General features: G+C 46.1%; 1 protein-coding gene across 2 annotated transcripts in view; it reads left to right on the top strand.

The window, feature by feature from the left end:
* The window catches only part of LOC142251111 (cytochrome P450 2F2-like), a 31,674-nt gene that overhangs the window by 5,935 nt on the left and 2,437 nt on the right, over window positions 1–23,302 (top strand). For both annotated transcript variants that reach the window (XM_075323628.1, XM_075323627.1), the window contains exons 4-9: window positions 9,839–9,988; window positions 12,854–13,014; window positions 14,365–14,541; window positions 18,443–18,584; window positions 18,675–18,859; window positions 18,961–19,102. In XM_075323628.1, coding sequence (XP_075179743.1) covers window positions 9,839–9,988; window positions 12,854–13,014; window positions 14,365–14,541; window positions 18,443–18,584; window positions 18,675–18,859; window positions 18,961–19,102 — 957 coding nt within the window. The remainder of the gene's footprint in view (window positions 1–9,838; window positions 9,989–12,853; window positions 13,015–14,364; window positions 14,542–18,442; window positions 18,585–18,674; window positions 18,860–18,960; window positions 19,103–23,302) is intronic.

Raw genomic sequence — 23,302 nt, 5'->3', positions numbered from 1 at the left:
CTCATTTGTGTTACACGCTACGATATGTCAAACGAGGCCGGATGTGCGTCACTAACGACGTGACCCCGACGAGATATCGTTAGATATATCGTAGCATGTAAAGCGGCCTTTAGTTAAAAGGCTTCACTGCTTACAACCCCAGCCATCAACTGTTATGACTGTGTTGAAACCAGGTAACAAGTGCTCACCTTCCCTATAACGCCATCATGGGATATATGAAGCATTGCATTCATAAAATTAATAGACCCTCTCAACTTTACAAAGATACAATGAGTCCTCAAAAACAAGACATTCTAGTTAAGAAATGTGATATTTAAATCTTAGACCTCTCTTGCTTAAGTTTGTGTCACGCTCGGACACAGGATCGCTTGGTGCATATCACAACATAGAGGTTATAACAGGGATAGAAAAGGAGTAGAAATGCCATTATTGTGGGGAGAGGGAGATGGGTCACCATCTGACACTAACCTGTGACTAATGTCTCTAGGCATGTCCTTCCACTCGCCGCCATCATGTGCCTAGTCCCTAGCTGTTCCTCCACTCACCCTGGGTAGTGCAAAGGCCAGTGAGTGCAGTAGACTTCACCAGTACAGTAATAGGACATAGGGGAAGGAAGACAGACAGGGGAATCTTTGCAAAAAAAGAATTAACCAAGTTAACTGAAGCCAAGCACCAGAGCTGCAAGTGTGGCGGGCGGCGGGGCGCTGCGCTCACCACGCTCGGGTCCGGCGCTGCTGCTCGGTGGCTCGAGCGGTGGGCCGGATCCGGGGACTCGAGCGGCGCTCCTCACCCGTGAGTGATAGGGGGGTTTTGTTGGTGCTTGGGATGTCGGTTTGTGATGCCACCCACGGTGTGTGGTGAGTTTGGGGCACCACCGCTGCTCTGTACGGGGATCCCGGGAGCGATGACAGGGAGCAGCTGGGATGTTTCTCTCCCCTCTGTGGGTAGGGGGATTTTGGCAGTCCCGGAGTTGTTGTCTGTTTGGTGGGTTGCGGGGCTTGGCCAGGTGCAGGGTCGCGGGGCAGCGCAGTGCCAGACGGCACGGTGGTACTTACTCAGCCAGTAACGCACACGGAGTCTCTGGTAAAACAAACGGCTGGATGGACGAGTCCCACAGACGGCTGCAACGATTACTCCCAGTAGGCTGGCGGTAACTGTCTCTCCCTGCACCGGTGTTATGTTCTCGGCCCCGATGGCTTCCCACCGGGAACCCGCTCCCCTGCGGTATGTTGGCTAAGAGAGTCCCTTCTTGCCCGCAGGCTCTGGCCCTGGGAGCTCTAGCTCTGGCGGTAGCTCTATCTCCCTCACGGTTTGGACGGTTGCCTTCAGTCGGGTCTTTGTTGCTGGGAAACCCCGGAGGTTCCCGTCGCTGACGGATTTGACTGGTTTTACGGCGACTCCAAGCCTGGTCGGGGTCCGTAGGCCCTGCCGAATGGTGCTGGCTTCTCTTCGCTCCCCGATCCGGTACCGGCGGGCCACCGCCCGTTCACAGTCCTTACAGTTGTGCGTCAATCAGTCTCTCCTGCAGACGGTCACCACCGTCTGCCAACCTTGCTGTTTCTGTGCCCGGGCCACGTACCCAGACACGGCCAGTCAGTTCCTCCACTACTATTTCCCTCACTCTCACTCTACACTCAACTGCCAACTCCTCTCTCCTCTTTTCCTGCCTCCAGGACTGTGAACTCCTCAGTGGGAGGAGCCAACCGCCTGGCTCCACCCCACCTGGTGTGGACATCAGCCCCTGCAGGGAGGCAACAAGGATTTGTGTCTGACTTAGATGTTCCTAACCGGGGTGTGGGGTGTGTTGTTGCAGTATCTGTGACGTCCTGGCTTTTCCAGGGCGCCACACAAGCAGCATGACCTCAGCAGCTTCCAGAGGCTGCACCTGAGATAAGACTAAGGCCCTTTTCACACATAAGTTTTTTGCCATCATTCACAATCTGTTTTCTCGACAGATCGACGGATCCGTCACAGATTGTGGCTAAACTGATGTGACGGATCAGTTTTTCGACGGAATCGACTAGCTGGGGGCTAAATAATAATTGGAGCATGCTCAGTTAAAAACAACGGAATCCGTCACCGGATTCTGTCATTTTACAGATAATGACGGATCCTGCGCCCATAGGCTTCCATTTTACAAAACGACGGCCGGTGACAGATCCGTCTTTGTCCGTTTTTTAGTCGGACACAAAAACTGTTACTGTGGACGTTGTCTCCGTTGGCCGGACAAACACTTTTCGACCGATCCATCGAACGACGGACGAAACGTGAGGCCATCTGTCGCAATCTGTCGCTAATAAAAGTCAATGACAAAAAAACCCGAATCCAGCGGCATCAGTTGCTGGATCCGTTTTTTTAAAAATTCGACGGATTGTGACTGATGGTGAAAAACGGATGTGTGAAAGGGGCATAATCAGGAACTACCAGCAAAGAAAAGAGATTATTAACCCTTGCTGTACCAAAAGCAAGTAAATACGATAGCACCCGCCCCTGTCGTACATGCGATATCTGGTGATTGCTGTCGTAGCGAACATTATTGCTACGGCAGCGTCACACGCACATACCTGGTCGGCGACGTTGCTGTGACCGCCGAACAATCCTTCCTTCAAGGGGGAGGTGCGTTCGGCGTCATAGCGACGTCACCGCGACGTCACTAATCGGCCGGCCAATAGAAGCGGAGGGGCGGAGATGAGCGGGACATAACATCCCGCCCACCTCCTTCCTTCCGCATTGCCGGTGGAGGCAGGTAAGGAGATGTTTGTTGCTCCTGCGGGTTTACACACAGCGATGTGTGGTGTTGCAGGAACGACAAACAACATCGTACCTGCGGTCGAACCGACATTATGGAAATGAACAACGTTACACAGATCAGCGATATTGTACGCTTCTGTGCTCGTTCATCGTCGCACCTAGCATTTACACGTTGCGATGTCGCTACCAGTGCCAGATGTGTGTCACTAACGACGTGACCCCGACGATATATCGGTAGCGATGTCGCAACGTGTAAAGCCCCCCTTAGATCCCAAACTTATCACACATCTCCCAAGTAAGGAGACCCCCATGACACTGACAATTTTTTTATAAAAGAGGGTAATAAACATGAATTGTATATTTTGAACAATCTAAGCAGACATCTGTTCAATCTTGCATTTTTCTTGGACTTTTGCTTTTCATTTTACCTTTGAAGTGTTAATCTTGACTATCCCATGATCCCTTTGAGTCCATGAATTTGATAGTGTAATAAAAGAAAATTCTTGATGACTCTATCTTTTAGGCAACATTGACATAACTGTTCCGTTTTTGCGGTTCGCAAAACACGGTCCATTTTTTTCATGGATGCATCCGTGTGGTATCCGTGTGACATCCGTTCCATTTACGGGCCATGTGTCATCCGTGTGTCATCTGTGTGCCTTCCGTTTGCGGACTGCAAAACACGGAAGCAGCTAGATAGACAAAATAGATGGAAAGCTAGATATAGATAGATGGATAGATAGATAGATAGATAGAGGGATAGATAGACAGAGAGATAGATAGATAGATAGAGGGATAGATAGATAGATAGAGGGATAGATAGAGAGACAGAGAGATAGATAGAGGGATAAATAGGGGAATGAATAAATGAACTAATGAATGAGTGAATGAATGAATGAATGAAGGGATAGATAAAAGGCTAGATAGATAATAGATGGAAAAACCACAAAGAACTATATCAAAAAAACACCAAAAAGGAGCCAAGACAAATGATATGTGCACACACAGAATGTGGTGAGCCTTCCTCATACAGATGGCTGCAGCCGAGGTGCAAGATGCTGATGTCACAGCCACTCAACCTCCACACTAGGGGGGAGGGGCGGCTGCTTAGCATAAGACATGCACACTAATAAGGCTTGCACGAAACGTGAGGCCATCTGTCGCAATCTGTCGCTAATAAAAGTCAATGACAAAAAAACCCGAATCCAGCGGCATCAGTTGCTGGATCCGTTTTTTAAAAAATTCGACGGATTGTGACTGATGGTGAAAAACGGATGTGTGAAAGGGGCATAATCAGGAACTACCAGCAAAGAAAAGAGATTATTAACCCTTGCTGTACCAAAAGCAAGTAAATACGATAGCACCCGCCCCTGTCGTACATGCGATATCTGGTGATTGCTGTCGTAGCGAACATTATTGCTACGGCAGCGTCACACGCACATACCTGGTCGGCGACGTTGCTGTGACCGCTGAACAATCCTTCCTTCAAGGGGGAGGTGTGTTCGGCGTCATAGCGACGTCACCGCGACGTCACTAATCGGCCGGCCAATAGAAGCGGAGGGGCGGAGATGAGCGGGACATAACATCCCGCCCACCTCCTTCCTTCCGCATTGCCGGTGGAGGCAGGTAAGGAGATGTTTGTTGCTCCTGCGGGTTTACACACAGCGATGTGTGGTGTTGCAGGAACGACAAACAACATCGTACCTGCGGTCGAACCGACATTATGGAAATGAACAACGTTACACAGATCAGCGATATTGTACGCTTCTGTGCTCGTTCATCGTCGCACCTAGCATTTACACGTTGCGATGTCGCTACCAGTGCCAGATGTGTGTCACTAACGACGTGACCCCGACGATATATCGGTAGCGATGTCGCAACGTGTAAAGCCCCCCTTAGATCCCAAACTTATCACACATCTCCCAAGTAAGGAGACCCCCATGACACTGACAATTTTTTTATAAAAGAGGGTAATAAACATGAATTGTATATTTTGAACAATCTAAGCAGACATCTGTTCAATCTTGCATTTTTCTTGGACTTTTGCTTTTCATTTTACCTTTGAAGTGTTAATCTTGACTATCCCATGATCCCTTTGAGTCCATGAATTTGATAGTGTAATAAAAGAAAATTCTTGATGACTCTATCTTTTAGGCAACATTGACATAACTGTTCCGTTTTTGCGGTTCGCAAAACACGGTCCATTTTTTTCATGGATGCATCCGTGTGGTATCCGTGTGACATCCGTTCCATTTACGGGCCATGTGTCATCTGTGTGTCATCTGTGTGCCTTCCGTTTGCGGACTGCAAAACACGGAAGCAGCTAGATAGACAAAATAGATGGAAAGCTAGATATAGATAGATGGATAGATAGATAGATAGATAGAGGGATAGATAGACAGAGAGATAGATAGATAGATAGATAGAGGGATAGATAGATAGATAGATAGAGGGATAGATAGAGAGACAGAGAGATAGATAGAGGGATAAATAGGGGAATGAATAAATGAACTAATGAATGAGTGAATGAATGAATGAATGAAGGGATAGATAAAAGGCTAGATAGATAATAGATGGAAAAACCACAAAGAACTATATCAAAAAAACACCAAAAAGGAGCCAAGACAAATGATATGTGCACACACAGAATGTGGTGAGCCTTCCTCATAAAGATGGCTGCAGCCAAGGTGCAAGATGCTGATGTCACAGCCACTCAACCTCCACACTAGGGGGGAGGGGCTGCTGCTTAGCATAAGACATGCACACTAATAAGGCTTGCACTCCCAGTGCAAGCCTTATTAGTGTGCATGTCTTATGCTAAGCAGCCGCCCCTCCCCCCTAGTGTGGAGGTTGAGTGGCTGTGACATCAGCATCTTGCACCTTGGCTGCAGCCATCTTTATGAGGAAGGCTCACCACATTCTGTGTGTGCACATATCATTTGTCTTGGCTCCTTTTTGGTGTTTTTTTGATATAGATAATAGATGAGAAAGACATATGTCCCGCTCCCCAGCATTTTGTAATCTTGCACCCTTTAGTGCAGGGGTCTCAAACACGCGGCCCGCGGGCCGCATGCGGCCCTTCAGGTGGCTTCTTGCGGCCCGCAGGCCCGTGGACCTGGTAAAGATGGCGACCGGTGCAGGGGCCGCAGCTGCCAGTTATTTATTTCAGCCTACAGTTTTGTCTTTGCCGCGCACAGTGAAGTTCTCGCTGCAGAACGCAATAACAGCCGCCTGCCAATCAGAGGCAAGCACCTGCTGCATGTGTGTGTGTGTGTGTGTTAGCTGAGGCTTCACCGAGTCCACGTGCCTGCATGCCGCTGACAGCAGGTGAGAGGAAAGTTTTCGTGCGTGTGTGTGTTTCTGTTGCTGGCTGAGGCTGCACAGAGTGTGTGTGTGTAACACTAAGCTGGTGTCACACTAAGCGACAGCGACAACGACGTCGCTGTTACGTCACCATTTTCGGTGACGTAGCAGCGACCTTGTAAGTCGCTGTTATGATCGCTGCTTAGCTGTCAAACACAGCAGAAGCAGCGATCATAACGTCGCTGTGCTACATGTGCAGAGAGCAGGGAGCCGCGCTTAGCGCTGGCTCCTTGCTCTCCTAGGTACAGTACACATCGGGTTAATTAACCCGATGTGTGCTGCAGCTACATGTCAGTGCAGAGAGCAAGGAGCCGCGCACACTGCTTAGCGCTGGCTCCTTGCTCTCCTTGCTACAGTATACATCGGGTTAATTACCCGATGCGTACTGCAGCCACATGTCACAGTGCAGGAGCCGGCACTGGCAGCAAGAGCGGAGGCTGGTAACCAGCGTAAACATCGGGTAACCAGGGAAAGGTCTTCCCTTGGTTACCCGATGTTTACGCTGGTTACAGCTTACCGCAGCTGCCAGTGCCGGCTCCTGATCGCTTCATTTCGTCGCTCTCTCGCTGTCACACACAGCGATGTGTGTGTCACAGCGGGAGAGTGACGACCAAAAAATGAAGCTGGACATTCAGCAACGACCGGCGACCTCACAGCAGGGGCCAGGTCGTTGCTGGATGTCACACACAGCGACAGCGACGGGACGTCGCTGCAACGTCACAGAAAATGGTGACGTAGCAGCGACGTCGTTGTCGTCGTCGTTATGTGTGACACCAGCTTTAGCTGAGGCTGCACAGGGGGGGGATGGTGTTAACTGAAGCTGCACGGGGGGGGGGTGTTAGCTGAGGCTGCACAGGGGGGGTGTTAGCTGAGGCTGCACAGGGGGGGTGTTAGCTGAGGCTGCAAGGGGGGGGGGTGTTAGCTGAGGTTGCAAGGGGAGGGGGGTGTTAGCTGAGGCTGCAAGGGGGGGGTTTAGCTGAGGCTGCAAGGGGGGGGTGTTAGCTGAGGCTGCACAGGGGGGGGTGTTAGCTGAGGCTGCACAGGGGGGGTGTTAGCTGAGGCTGCACAGGGGGGGGTGTTAGCTGAGGCTGCACAGGGGGGGGGGGTGTTAGCTGAGGCTGCACAGGGGGGGGGGTGTGAGCTGAGGCTGCACAGGGTGGGGGTGTGTGTGTGTGAGCTGAGGCTGCACAGGGTGGGGGTGTGTGTGTGTGTGTGAGCTGAGGCTGCATAAGGTGGGGGGGTGTGTGTGAGCTGAGGCTGCACAGGGTGGGAGTGTGTGTGTGTGTGTGTGTGTGAGCTGAGGCTGCACAGGGTGGGGGTGTGTGGGGGTATGTGAGCTGAGGCTGCACAGGGTGGGGGTGTGTGTGTGTGTGAGCTGAGGCTGCACAGGGTGGGGGTGTGTGTGTGTGTGAGCTGAGGCTGCACAGGGTGGGGGGGGGTGTGTGTGAGCTGAGGCTGCACAGGGTGGGGGGGGTGTGTGTGAGCTGAGGCTGCACAGGGTGGGGGGGGTGTGTGAGCTGAGGCTGCACAGGGTGGGGGGTGGGGTGTGTGTGCGAGCTGAGGCTGCACAGGGTGGGGGGGGTGTGTGTGTGTGAGCTGAGGCTGCACAGGGTGGGGGGGGTGTGTGTGTGTGTGAGCTGAGGCTGCACAGGGTGGGGGGGTGTGTGTGAGCTGAGGCTGTACAGGGTGGGGGGTGTGTGTGTGTGTGAGCTGAGGCTGCACAGGGTGGGGGGGGGTGAGCTGAGGCTGCACAGGGTGGGTGTGTGTGTGTGTGTGTGTGTGTGTGTGTGTGTGTTAGCTGAGGCTGGGACACATTGCTACAAGGGGACAAGGATGCGCACATTTTTACAGAATGGGAAACAAGATGGGGCACATTACTACAAGATGTTGGCCAAAATTACTATGCGGTGGTTATTGTAAAACTGTATTACTTACAAAAAGTGGAAAAAATGTAAAAAAAAAGTGTGTATGTATGTAGATATATATATATATACACACACACACACTACACATTTGTTATAATGGACAAATGAAAAATGTTCAAAAACAGTGATTCAAGGGTGTATAGAAAGAAAAAATGGTACCACTACCAATGTCACTTTGTCCTGAAAGGAATGCGGCCCCTCAAATTATTTTTTTCCTGTGTGCGGCCCATACACCCAGCCGAGTTTGAGACCCCTGCTTTAGTGCCTTTCAAGTGGCACTAAAGGGTGCTTAGACTTGAATTGAGCCAAAAAACAAATAAATAATTTTAAAAAAATGACGTGGGGTAACCCTATTTTTTGTAGCCAGCTCGGGTAAAGAAGACGGCTTCAGCCTGCAGACCGCAGCTGGCAGCTTTACCTTGGCTGGTAATCCAAAACAGAGGGCACCCCATGCTGTTATTTTAAATTAAATAAATAATTGAAAACAAAAAACGTGGGGTCCCCCCCAAATTGGATCACCAGCCAAGGTAAAGCGGACAGCTGTGGTCTGGTATTCTCAGACTAGGGAGGTACGCGGTTCTTGGACCCTCCCTAGCCTAAGAATAGCAGACCGCAGCCACCCCAGAAGTGGCGCACCCATTAGATGTGCCAATCTTTGTACTTTCCCCCAACTCATCCCGATGCCCTGGTGCGGTAATATACCAGATGTGTAATGTACCTGGCATCAAGCCCTGGGGTTACTGATGTCACAGCGTCTATCAGATACCCGACATCACAAACCCAGTCAGTAATTAAAAAAAATAGACGACAAACAAATTTTTATTTGAAAAAAAACTCCCCAACACATTCCCTCGTTCACCAATTTATTGAAAAGAAAAAACAAATCCGGGTCCGGCGTAATCCAATAAGGGGGTCCCACGGCGATCCATACTCACTGTCCCAGTCAATTAAGAACAGAATTTTCCCTATTGGCTGGGAGAGCAGTGCAGTGACCTGGGCTAACATCATGAGGTCAGCTCAGTTCACTGCAGGGCATGACCAACGCTGATTTTAGGAGGTTAGCGAGCTAAATTACCTGCGGTGATAGAAGACTCCTGACATCAGCGCTGGTCACTGATTTCTATGCCCGCCGAGTTCTCAGATCACCTCTCGCAAGTGGCCCATGACGTCACCGCTAGTCACAGTCTCGGACCGCCTGCGAGAGGTGATGTGAGAACGCGGCTGTCAGTGACAAGCGCTGACGTCAGGAGTTCATCACTGCAAGTAATGAACGTTACTGACCTCCTGACGGCAACGCTCATCATTTCCGCGGCTACTCGCACTGCAGTGTGGGCATATGCTGACATTGCAGTGCCGGCATATGCTGACACACTGCAGTGTGGGCAAATGCTGACACGCTGCAGTGAGAGCACCCACGGGGCTGGAGCGGTAGCGGGACAAAGACTGCACGGCCACCCGATGGAGGTCACATAGAAGTGCTTCCATGCGGCTTCCGGGGATTTTGCAGGCCCATTGACTTGTATTGAGTCACGGTCCGTTATTACGGAACAGAATAGGACATGTTCCATAATAACAGAATGGACATATGGCATCCAGTGTGGTTTTTTGTAAGATCGGATGCACACGGAAGTGCTTCCGTGTGCCATCCGATCCTACAGAAAAGACATTGAAAAGATGGTCCTCTCCGTAGGTCCGCAAAAAAACAGGAACTGACCAGGACAGACGGAACGGTCATATGAATGAGCCCTTAGTAGAAGTTCTTTACTTTCATATGGAATTATCTATTCTGTGTTTCACAGAGCTTGCTTTCAGTAATGGAGAAAAATGGAAGGAGATGAGACGTTTCGCATTGTTGACCCTGGGAAGTTTTGGCGTTGGAAAGCGTAGCTTTGAGGAGAGGATCCGAGAGGAGGCTGGGTATCTGACTGAAGTGCTGAGAAAAGCTAATGGTAAAGTTTAACAACTTTGGTAATATGGATTCTGTAGTTTTTTTCTATGGCTTAAGGTATTTAATTTCACAATATTACTAACATTTATGGCACCGATGTGATTGCTTAATCTGTTATTTTAGCATCATGAACATATTCACGTCTGATATTGAGCTGTGCCACATGTGGTACCTTCTGTTTGTCCTGCCAATTTGATATACTGCCATACAGTTTGAAAACAACTGTTACTAAACAGTACCCAGGTAAATATGCTTCATAGCATGGTGCCAAATAACAGTTCCATTCATTAGTCAAATACTTAAATGCAACACTATACAGTGCTTTGCAATAAACATATACACCCCATAAAGTGCTTGGATAATAGCAACATATAGTGAATAAATAACTTTATAGTGAATAAATAACTTTACATATAAAATAATAAAATTAGCCATGATATAAAAGTTCTAAATATTGCTATATAGCTAAGTTATTCCCAAAATTTTAGGTCAGTTGTATTGGAGTGGATTTACTGTCTGTTGATGCTGAAAGGGTTAAAGACTATTTGCCTGCTGGCTGAGATTATGCTTACCCTTAATCACAGCTGCAACATTTTGTCATCACGCCCTTCTGCTAAACATACCCACTCCTGGGTTTACTCCATGTTGTTTACAGATTCTCTATCCTGTCTAAGGCGGGCTTTGCACACTACGACATCGCAGGTGCGATGTCGGTGGGGTCAAATCGAAAGTGACGCACATCCGGTGTCGCAGTCGATATCGTAGTGTGCAAATCCTTTTTGATACGATTAACGAGCGCAAAAGCGTCGTTATCGTATCATAGGTGTAGGGTCCGACATTTCCATAATGCCGGTGCAGCGACAGGTACGATGTCGTTCCTAATTCCTGCGGCAGCATACATCGCTGTGTGTGAAGCCGCAGGAGCGAGGAACATCTCCTACCTGCGTCCCGGCTGCAATGAGGAACGACGGAGGTGGGCGGGATGTTTACATCCCGCTCATCTCCGCCCCTCCACTGCTATTGGCCGCCTGCCGTGTGACGTCGCTATGACGCCGGACGACCCGCCCCCTTAGGAAGGAGGCGGGTCACCGGCCACAGCAACGTCGCAGGGCAGGTGAGTGCATGTGAAGCAGCCGTAGCGATAATATTCGCTACGGCAGCAATCACAGGATATCGCACCTGCGACGGGGGCGGGGACTATCACGCTCGGCATCGCAACCATCGGCTTACGATGTCGCAGCGTGCAAAGTACCCCTAAGTTGAAGGAGCACATCTCTGCATAGCTGTGGGGTTGTTTCAGTTGTAGCAGCAACGAGATCGCTAGCGATGTCGCAGAGTGTAAAGCACCCTTAAGATTCCGTGTTCGTATGTCCAAGTATCTCTTACCTATGAAATGAATGCCTGATAAAAAAAACATTTGCCAGGTCTGGACCTGTGTGTGAATGACTATGTACGATTATCTAACAGAAATATTAGGTTCAAAGTTCCGTCTTGCAAACTGGGTCCTAGGTTCATTGGTCCTTACAAACTTTTGCTGTCTTTAACCCTTTGGCTTTTAGCATTGAATTGCTCTAAAAATATGTTGACTTTTTCCTGCAGACTCCAGTGATTCTTGATGGTAACTTAAAATTTCAGGTGGCGAGGATTGTAAATTCCTGTTTTGTTCACTGCGCTTGCCAACACTGGTACACTGGAAGGGTTATGATCTGGAAGAAAGGATGTGGGTACTAGCATCAGAAGTTAATGCCAGTAGTTTGGTACATTCCCTCCATGCTTCTCATCCTGGCAAACCTGGTCCAGAGACTCCTCATAGAACGGGCGTACTGTCACAAGTGTGTCACGTCCAAAGGTTACATCTTGTATTGTAGGGGATTTATTTTCTGTTGATGATGAAAGGGTTAAGGACTGTTTCACTGCTGGCTAAGATTATGCTTAGCCTCAATCACAGCTGCAACACTTTGTCATCCTGCTTTACTCCATCCCAGTAATAGATTCTCTATCCTGTCTACTCAGAAGGAACTTGTCTCTGCATAGCTGTGGTGTTGTTTCAGTTGCAGATGGGAAGTTCCCGGCTAAAGAAACCAATGAGTTATATTAGCTGTGTTTTTCTCCAGTCATTTGTCTTACCTTCCTCATGTTTTTTTTATTTGTAGTAGTGGGACTAGGGTCTTGCTGATGTACTTATTAGCCAGTGTAAATTCAGGGATAGCAAGGGCCTAAGCACGTGATGGCGCACGAGGGCAAGGACCTGACTTGAGATGTTAGAGAGCTCAGGGATCAGTCACAGGTGATTGTGAGTTGGAGACCTCTCTCATCCTCCCTATCACCAGGGCCTTCCTTAACATCCTCCCTGGTTTTCCCTCTGTGTTGCGCCCCGGTGTGACGATCAAAAATGCACTTTGTTTTGGAGAGCTAAGACTTCAAGCAATCAATAAATTGTAATGATAAGGAATAACTTATTGGGAGTAATCCTTTAAAATTTGGATTGTATGATGGTCATAATATGTAAGAGGCATCTCATCCTATTAAGCAGGGGCAGTCAATGTGTGATCACATGTTAATCTGTACTTACGCTTTTATAAGATGAATGTCTAAATAATGGAAAAAAAATTGGAAAGTTTACCTATTACATTGATGGCAGGTTTTGGAAACCATACCATACAAGTAATAGGTTACCGCGCTTATTTTGAACAAAAGAAACCCCATGTTGTTATTAATTTTATGTTTTCATGTGTCTAGTGCTGGGCACCACTAGATAAGAACCTGTCGAGGACACAATCTAGGTGCTCAATTTGGAAACCATGACAAGACTCTTCTTCTGTGCACCTCAAGCTAGCGATTTACTCATTTCTGTTTGTTGTTTTAGGATCCCCAATAAATCCGAATTACCCTATATTACGGTCTGTGTCCAACGTGGTTTGCTCTTTGGTATTTGGCAGCCGATTTGAATATAAAGATGAAAATTTCCAAAAAGTTGTGAAATGTATTCAAGAGATCTTCCGTATTATGAGCACACGCTGGGGAGTAGTAAGTATCAACTTAGGTTTCAAGGGAAATTTCATCTACTTGACATTTCATATTTAGTTCTAATGCACTAAGCATCGTGTTAGGGCCAGGTGGACGGGTAGACCCAGGAGGTGGATCCACTGGGCCGAACACCTTACTGAAGGCAAGGGGTCCGGTAGCCGGAGCACTACAGGTAGCAGGACAGTCCGTGCAAAAGAGTGGAATGCAGAAGTCCCTGGGACCACGGAGTCACTGATGGTAGTCCGGGTGACGGAGCTCAGGTTCGGAGGCCGAGATGTTGTCAGGCAGAGTCCGGAACCGATGGAGCGAGAGGATGGATCACCACAGGGATCAAAGATGGTACGGACTGACGGGATGGCAGATAGTCAGCGTTCGGGGTTCGGGAATCGGCAGGACCGGATGGCGAGACAGGAGCGGCTCTAGAAGAGAGATAGGTGAGTATATCACAGAGACAAGGAGACCTGACTCCTAGCTTAGGAAACACGAAGAACAGGCCCCGCCCACTTGGACATTAAACCCCTTTATACCCTGTACCTGTGTGTTCAATATCCTGTCTGTGGACGCTGGCCCTTTAAGAAAGGGTCAATGACCGCGCGCGCGCCCTAATGCGCATGCGCGAGGCCCGGTGCCAGAAGCCAGGGCAGGGAGCGGCGGACAGGAGGCAGGGGAGCCGGGCTGGAGTGAAGCTGCCGGCGGACGCTGGGAGCGGGGACCGGGACGCCTGGGGATCATAGGTGAGGAGGCCTGGAGGCTGTGGAGCGGGGGACGCCGGACAGAGGAGCCGGGGAGCGAGCCAGGGAAGCCGGGGAGCGTGGCAGGGGAGCCGGGGAGCGTGGCAGGGGAGCCGGGGAGCTGGACAGGGGACCCGGGGAGCGTGACACATCGCCTCTGTGTGTCACTGCATGGTGCCTGCCTGGTACCGGTTCCCTGCCACTCTTCTTGATTCATTGTTGCCAAAGTTGCCAAAATATATTGCAGAGTAGCTGATATTTGCATGGATGTACCAATGGAAGAAAATAAACTATTGTAAAACTTTCTGATGATTATGGAGGTATGGATGGAGATAGTGATTGACAATGGAGGTTAACATCGCCTAATAGGACACATATCTAGACACCAGCTTCTGGCACAGTTCCCAAGGAATCTTCTTAATCCTTTTCTCATGGGTAGTCGCCTCCAGGTTACTAATATTCTCAAGTTTCTGTGCTGCTACCATCTTCAAATTCTATCCAAAATTTTCTACATAGTTCAAGTCAAGCAACTGTATAGACTATATTGCCGAAATAAAAAGTGCCAAAATCTGCTGAAACAAACCTTTGAACTAATTTATTCAATTGTTTTTTATTCAAGCTGTACAACGTATATCCGAATGTCATGAAGTACATACCTGGCCCTCACCATACAATGATGGGAAACTTTGGTGTCATGGCAGACTTTATCAAAGAGAAAATGGAGAACAACATGAAGACTTTGGACAGTAATAACCCGAGGGATTTTATTGACTGTTTCCTGATCAAAATGGAGAAGGTACAAAAAAAGTCTAATGTCTAATCCATATACATCAAATTTGGAACTGGAGGAAAAACAGGTTTTTGCGCCGCGCTTGAAGACCACGGACATCAGTGTCAAACAAACAAGTCTTTTATTTCATTCCTACGCGTTTCGGAGACCCCAACTGTCTCCTTCTTCAGGGAAAGGAACTTTACAGAAGCCAAAGAAGAGCCTTTTATAAAGGGATGTACAGAAAAAGAGAGGAAGAGAATACCTGGCTATGACGTCAGTTCACCATGTGCTACTGAGCGATGACTCATAGCGACGTGGAGTGAAACCGCGTCATAGTGCCCTTTTGGCAATCATATATGGTACATATTAATACATTTAGTTTAAAAAGAACGTTCATGATAAATAAAAATCATCAAACAATTAGAAATTCATACAAACAATCCATTTCGGATACAAAAAATAAAGAAAAAGCAAAAGAGAAAAAGGATATTTAAAGGTATATATATACCACTGATAATGATGTTTGCCACAAACCCGAAGTTGGGTGGCCGTGAAGTTGACAGGCCATCACACAACCATTACACTATCAGAGAGACTTGACGATACCTCATGGTTAGCTGCAATAGGACCATTAGCACCCTAGTGCAAATAACATACACTAGACAAATCACAGCTTATAATAATATGGAAGAAACAGGGCACATATTATATTCACAAGTAGGAAAAAATTATTATTATCATTATTTTTATTATTTGTTAGACTTTGATGATTAAACAATTCTAATTAAATACATATGTGAAAAGGTGCACTAAAATTAAAAAGATGGTTAGGGTATAGCACTATAAAAACTATTAGAATGAATCTTTATGATAAAACAGAGGGAAAAACAGGGGGATAGTGCTGTGCGCATGCGTGAGAATAGAGGCTAATTCTCTTATTGAAAGAGGTGAAATGAGTTCAAGCCGTGAGAAAAAATTGCAAAGCGCAGGCGCGCTTCACAGGGAAAGTAGCAAGCTCCTCACATAGCGAGGTCAAGAGGGTTCAGAGGCGTGGGAACTAACTGTAGTGCACGTGCGTGCATTCAGTTATCGGTAAATTACTTTGACACAAAAAGAAAAGGGGAAATCGCATGTGATCATGCCATGGAGAAAGGGATACAACATATCACGAATGAGTTATTCAAGGGAATGTGAAGCGGGATCATGCCCGACAGTGCTAGGAAGGACAAAAGGTGGTTCATTTACATTTTCGATTTAACATAGTGCCGGAACAAAGTCTCTCCCAAAGGCTAGTGTGCCAAAAAACAGACAGAAGGCTAGTCTTTGCACTAGAAAGCAGGGGAAATGGGGGAAAAAGGGGGTTTAAAACTGAAGACCAATATATTATTTGGAACACGTAGCGATATAGGCAAAAAATATATATATAAAAACCACAATGAAACAATTAGATAAAAATAAATAAAATCCAAGGATGCAACACCAGAACACATGTATGGTATGCACAGAGAAGAAGACAGAACATATGTTTCCAGTATGTCTCCAGTATGCACAAAGAAGAGAATTTATAGAATATCGAAACAGACATTTATAGCAGCATTTATATCCGCATTTACAAAGATAAATGAATGAAATAAATATAAAAATATATTTATATAAATATAAAGATAATATAAAAATGATATGATGATCAAGATAAAACCTAAGGAGCAATTATTAGAGTTCTAAAATTAGGGGAAACTTGCTCAATAGGCGTGATTTTGAAATCTGGATTTTTATTATTATTTATTATTATTATTATTATTATTATTATTATTAAACATTGTACGATTGCACATAATAAAAATCCAGATTTCAAAATCACGCCTATTGAGCAAGTTCCCCCTAATACCAACAATAGGGCAGAAACTCTCAGTAGAAAGGAAACCTATTGGATCCATAGACTGAACACTCTGAAACCTTTTGGCCTCAACGTGATTACTGATCTATTTTACTAATTTATGAAAATGTGTTTTTATGATATTTTAGAACTCTAATAATTGCTCCTTAGGTTTTATCTTGATCATCATATCATTTTTATATTATCTTTATATTTATATAAATATATTTTTATATTTATTTCATTCATTTATCTTTGTAAATGCGGATATAAATGCTGCTATAAATGTCAGTTTCGATATTCTATAAATCCTCTTCTTTGTGCATACTGGAGACATACTGGAAACATATGTTCTGTCTTCTTCTCTGTGCATACCATACATGTGTTCTGGTGTTGCATCCTTGGATTTTATTTATTTTTATCTAATTGTTTCATTGTGGTTTTTATATATATATTTTTTGCCTATATCGCTACGTGTTCCAAATAATATATTGGTCTTCAGTTTTAAAGCCCCTTTTTCCCCCCTTCCACTGCTTTCTAGTGCAAAGATTAGCCTTCTGTCTGTTTTTTGGCACACTAGCCTTTGGGAGAGACTTTGTTCCGGCACTATGTTAAATCGAAAATGTAAATGAACCACCTTTTGTCCTTCCTAGCACGGTCGGGCATGATCCCGCTTCACATTCCCTTGAATAACTCATTCGTGATATGTTGTATCCCTTTCTCCACGGCATGATCACATGCGATTTCCCCTTTTCTTTTTGTGTCAAAGTAATTTACCGATAACTGAATGCACGCACGTGCACTACAGTTAGTTCCCACGCCTCTGAACCCTCTTGACCTCGCTATGTGAGGAGCTTGCTACTTTCCCTGTGAAGCGCGCCTGCGCTTTGCAATTTTTTCTCACGGCTTGAACTCATTTCACCTCTTTCAATAAGAGAATTAGCCTCTATTCTCACGCATGCGCACAGCACTATCCCCCTGTTTTTCCCTCTGTTTTATCATAAAGATTCATTCTAATAGTTTTTATAGTGCTATACCCTAACCATCTTTTTAATTTTAGTGCACCTTTTCACATATGTATTTAATTAGAATTGTTTAATCATCAAAGTCTAACAAATAATAAAAATAATGATAATAATTTTTTCCTACTTGTGAATATAATATGTGCCCTGTTTCTTCCATATTATTATAAGCTGTGATTTGTCTAGTGTATGTTATTTGCACTAGGGTGCTAATGGTCCTATTGCAGCTAACCATGAGGTACCGTCAAGTCTCTCTGATAGTGTAATGGTTGTGTGATGGCCTGTCAACTTCACGGCCACCCAACTTCGGGTTTGTGGCAAACATCATTATCAGTGGTATATATACCTCTATATCCTTTTTCTCTTTTGCTTTTTCTTTATTTTTTGTATCCGAAATGGATTGCTTGTATGAATTTCTAATTGTTTGATGATTTTTATTTATCATGAACGTTCTTTTTAAACTAAATGTATTAATATGTACCATATATGATTGCCGAAAGGGCACTATGACGCGGTTTCACTCCACGTCGCTATGAGTCATTGCTCAGTAGCACATGGTGAACTGACGTCATAGCCAGGGATTCTCTTCCTCTCTTTTTCTGTACATCCCTTTATAAAAGGCTCTTCCTTGGCTTCTGTAAAGTTCCTTTCCCTGAATAAGGAGACAGTTGGGGTCTCCGAAACGCATAGGAATGAAATAAAAGACTTGTTTGTTTGACACTGATGTCCGTGGTCTTCAAGCGCGGCGCAAAAACCTGTTTTTCCTCCAGTTCCGAATTTGATGTTCCACTTGTACAACAGGGCTGCTGCTGGACCGCTTAGGCACTCACTTATGCCATTAAAGGAGTTGTGACTGGCACAACCCGATCAGTTGAGTGCACCACTTCTTTATGTTTTTCACCCAGTAAATCGGGTAAGACCCTATTGCGCTTTTTCTCTTCTGTTTTTAATTTAATCCATATACAGTAATTTATATAATTGTAAATACATTTATATCCTCTTATCTGTATAATTTTCTACAACACAGGAAGAGAAGAATGAAGAAACTTTCTTCAATATCAATACTTTGGTGATGAACTCATTGATCTTGTTCTTTGCTGGGACAGAATCAATAAGCGCTACCCTGAGATTCGCATTCTTGCATCTCATGAAATACCCCAATATAGCAGGTTTGTAAACAAAGCCGGACATAACTGCAAAAGCCTATTTGGTATAATAAAAAATCTAAAAAAATAGACATTTTTCTTTTTTCCCCACAGAAAAGGTCTACAATGAGATAGACAACGTAATTGGCCAACGTCCACCAAGTTATGAGGATAGATTCAATATGCCGTACACAGAAGCATTTATATATGAGGTCCAGAGAGTTGGTGATGTGGTACCATTGGCTCTTCCCCATGAATTGATCGTGGATACTGACATTCGCAATTATACATTTAAAAAGGTGAAAATATAATTAAGAGAAGGAAAAAAATAAAATGATCAAAAATAATAAGACATAAAAGTTTTTCTAAAATGCTTTTTATCTATTTTCGAAACCCCAAGGGAACAGTTTTCACCCCGGTTCTTACAGGTGCACACAATGACATCACACAGTTCGATAATCCAGAAAACTTTGATCCTAAAAACTTCTTGGACGGAAGTGGGAAACTTATGAAGAGAGAGTCTCTGATGCCATTTTCCATAGGTGAGGATGAAATTGAACTAGATTCTTATGTCTATTTTAGTGTAAACTTGGCTTTTCCTAAGGCTAACTGCACACTGCGGCTGGGAAAATAGCCTAAAGTCGTGAGCATTTTCTTAGAAATACGTCATTTTAGGCACTTTCCTATACCGCAGAAAGTGTATTTCCTATATAAAGAGCTGGAATGATGCAAATATATTTATATATATTTACAATGGGTTCCATGAGGGCATCTATATAGATTGTGGCTACTGTTGGGTGTATACCTTCTGGGTACCTGCACCTGACACTGGCCATAAAACCAGGGTATCACCGGTCTTAAAATAATTCAGAATCAACTTTTCTTAAAACTTTGCACTATTCCTCTTAAAGCCCCGTTACTCGCAACGACATATCTAATGATATGTCGTCGGAGTCACGGAATTTGTGACGCACATCCGGCGTTGTTAGCGATGTCGTTGCGTGTAACAGCTCCGAGCGAGTGTTAACGATCAAAAATACTCACCTTATCGTTGATCGTTGACACGTCGTTCATTTTCAAAATCTCGTTGGTTGTTGTGGACGTAGGTTGTTCGTCGTTCCTGAGGCATAACACATCGCTACGTGTGACACCCCGCGAATGACGAACACAGCTTACCTGCGTCCTCCGGCAATGAGGTGGGCGTGTTGTTAATGCGGCTGTTCTCCGCCCCTCCGCTTCTATTGGTCAGCCGCTGTGTGACGACGCTGTGATGGCGCACGAACCTCCCCCTTAACGAAGAGGTTTTTTGCCGCCCACTTCGACGTCGCTAGGAAGGTAAGTACGTGTAACGTGTGTTAGCGACATTGTGCGCCACGGGCAGCGATTTGCCCGTGACGCTCAAACGACGGGCGCGGGTACGCTTGCTAGCGATATCGTAGCATGTAAAGCCCCCTTTAGTTGTCATGGTTTCGTCTCCCCTGCCACATGGCTAGGGGGTGGAGCCTTCTCTAAGGCCTTGTTTTCGGAGCCTGTATGCTTTAAATGGGATCATCTCTGGTGAACCAACGCCGGCTATAAGCTAAGCTCTGCTCTGCTGTGATTGCTGGTCCCTATAAGTGTATGATTGTGATCCGTCTCCCCTGTGCTCTCGTCCTCTGTCTGTGTTTTATCCCCTTGATCTCTGTCTGTCTCCCCTGACATACCTTCGTTCCTTTCCTTCCTGCTTCTTGTTCTCTCCCTCCCCTCCCTCCCCTTCTCTGTTGCTTCCTCCGATAATGACCTCGACTGGCCCTGACCTTTCTCCTGTGCGTCCCTCCGGTCCTCTTCTGCTCCTCATGGCGTTCGACCATCCTCCACACACCTTGTGGCATTTGCTCCCCCTGCTGGTGCTGTAAGGTGTCTGCACAGTACAGTTTCTATCCATCAGGACTCCAGACTCTGCTAGTGTCCTGACATTAGTCCTCAGTAAAATGTGAGAAATAATTGACCACTAGGAGTTAGCATTCCATTCCCCATTGTCATTATGATACAGTCTGGCACTATCAGCACTCGTAGAGTGAGTACCGCTTTAACATGGGGATTGGTACCTGAGAATTTGCAAAATTCAGAGATGTTATAAGAGATCTCCCTGAATTATTGTTTCAAGTCCATATTTCTTTGAAGCCATCGTATCATGAGGATGATGTAGGTGAGGCTCAATTTAAACATATCTCATTCTTGTTAGATAAATTTTGCCTGGGGCACCGATGCACTGGATAGGGCACACAGCCTCTAGGTATGCGGGGGTTAACCCTGTCATTACTGTCCACTTTGATTGTGGTGTTGTGTGGCATTCCCCTTGATGTTGGTGTGGTGGAGGGAGACAGGAGCATCAGCAGGCAGGTGGTATAATAAAAGAATTGTAAAACTTTAGTTAGGCAGCAGCAAGAAGTGGCAATACAGCGACAGATAGTATCAAATGCAGGGCAGGTTCCATGAAGCGATCACTGAGGGACCACCACGGTGCAGAGTTAAGCCCGCTTTACATGCTACAAGATATCTTATGTGTCGGCGGGGTCACGTCGTAAGTGACGCACATCCGGCATCGTAAGGTATGTTGTAGCGTGTGACAACGACGTGCAATTGCGATTGAACGAAAAACCGTTCATCGCATGCACGTCGTTCATTCCTGACGAATTGAACGTCAGGTTGTTCATCATACCCGGGGTAGCACACATCGCAGTGAACAGATCTTACCTGCGTCCTGCAGCTCCCAGCTGGCAATGCAGAAGGAAGGAGGTGAGCGGGGTGTTTACCTCCCGCTCATCTCCGCCCCTCCGCTTCTATTGGCCGGCAGCTGTGTGACGTCGATGTGACGCCAAACGTCCCTCCCACTCCAGGAAGTGGACGTTCGCCGCCCACATCGAGGTCATATGGAAGGAAAGTACGTGTGACGGGGGTTAATCGTTTGTGTGGCACATTCAACAAATTGAATGTGCCGCACATACGATGGGGGCGTTGCAAATCGCATACGATATCGTATGCGAAATTGCAACGTGTAAAGCAGGCTTAAGTTACAGTACCAGACGAGTTTACAGACAAAACAGGGTAAAGGCTTCTGGGCAATGGGAAAGATGTATTTTGGAACAGGGGTTAATACACAATTGAGCTATTTAGCTGGAGTGAACTACAACTGTCGCCCCAACTATCACAATGAAGAACAGTACAAACAACTGCAGATAATATCCTTATACTTCACTACTGTGTGTTCTCACCTAACTGGCCTCCACTAATGGGACCGTGTGGACACCACACTCTAACTATGGAGGCCTGCACTAAACCTTAACCAGTGCGCACAAGTACAAACTCACGTTACCATCCTGAGAACCGGTCCTCTCTCAGTGTACGAAGTCCATTGGTGCGCACTTCACTGGGGCCGAATGGAGGCAGCTTTCCTTCTCTTGCAACATGGGGCAGCGTCTTCTCCAGGGCCGGATACCGACTGAGGTATTCTCACGATGCTGAAATTGGTTTCTTATTCGTCCAGTTTCTTATTCGGGGCTGAAGTTGGTTTCTTATTCGTCAGTTTCTTATTCCGCAATTTAGTTTTTTCAGTTTTTTATGCATTTAACAACAAAAATAACACATCACAATAATAAAATACAATGCAATGATGTGCCCTAATATAAATACACTCAAAATCAGCTGCAAAAATTATAAAACTGGCAAAAAAATGGGCATCAAAGTGGGCACCAAAGTATGTTAGTGAAAGGGTTAAATGGCTTTGGGCCACTGATCTAACACCAGAATTGCATATCTAGTGATGCCTCTAATCAAACTAAAGTGACTCCAGCCTGGCCCAAACAGGTTCTGGGCATCAGAACTGGCATCAAAGTGGGCACACAGCCAATTTTCACAGATTTGAATAAGTAACTGGTGTTTTTGAGGGGTTAAATGGCTTTGGGCCACTGATCTCACACCACATTTACATACCTAATGATACCACACATCAAATTCAGATCACTCCAGCCTGGCCCAAACAGGTTCTGGGCATCAGAACTGGCATCAAAGTGGGCAAAACCCCAGTTTTCACAGATTTGAATAAGTAACTGGTGTTTTTGAGGGGTTAAATGGCTTTGGGCCACTGATCTCACTAGTGATGCCACACATCAAATTCAGATCACTCCAGCCTGGCCCAAACAGGATCTGGGCATCAGAACTGGCATCAAAGTGGGCAAAACCCCAGTTTTCACAGATTTGAATAAGCAACTGGTGTTTTGAGGGGTTAAATGGCTTTGGGCCACTGATCTCACACCACATTTACATACCTAGTGATACCACACATCAAATTCAGATCACTCCAGCCTGGCCCAAACAGGTTCTGGGCATCAGAACTGGCATCAAAGTGGGCAAAACCCCAGTTTTCACAGATTTGAATAAGTAACTGGTGTTTTGAGGGGTTAAATGGCTTTGGGCCACTGATCTCACACCACATTTACATACCTAGTGATGCCTCACATCAAATTCAGATCACTCCAGCCTGGCCCAAACAGGATCTGGGCATCAGAACTGGCATCAAAGTGGGCAAAACCCCAGTTTTCACAGATTTGAATAAGTAACTGGTGTTTTGAGGGGTTAAATGGCTTTGGGCCACTGATCTCACACCACATTTACATACCTAGTGATGCCACACATCAAATTCAGATCACTCCAGCCTGTTTGGGCCAGGCTGGAGTGATCTGAATTTGATGTGTGGCATCACT

Source organism: Anomaloglossus baeobatrachus, chromosome 9 (assembly GCF_048569485.1).
Source record: "Anomaloglossus baeobatrachus isolate aAnoBae1 chromosome 9, aAnoBae1.hap1, whole genome shotgun sequence".
NCBI classification, from domain to species: Eukaryota; Metazoa; Chordata; class Amphibia; order Anura; family Aromobatidae; genus Anomaloglossus; species Anomaloglossus baeobatrachus.
The sequence above is the reverse complement of the archived record's forward strand: the minus strand, read 5'-3'. Positions and strand labels throughout refer to the sequence as shown.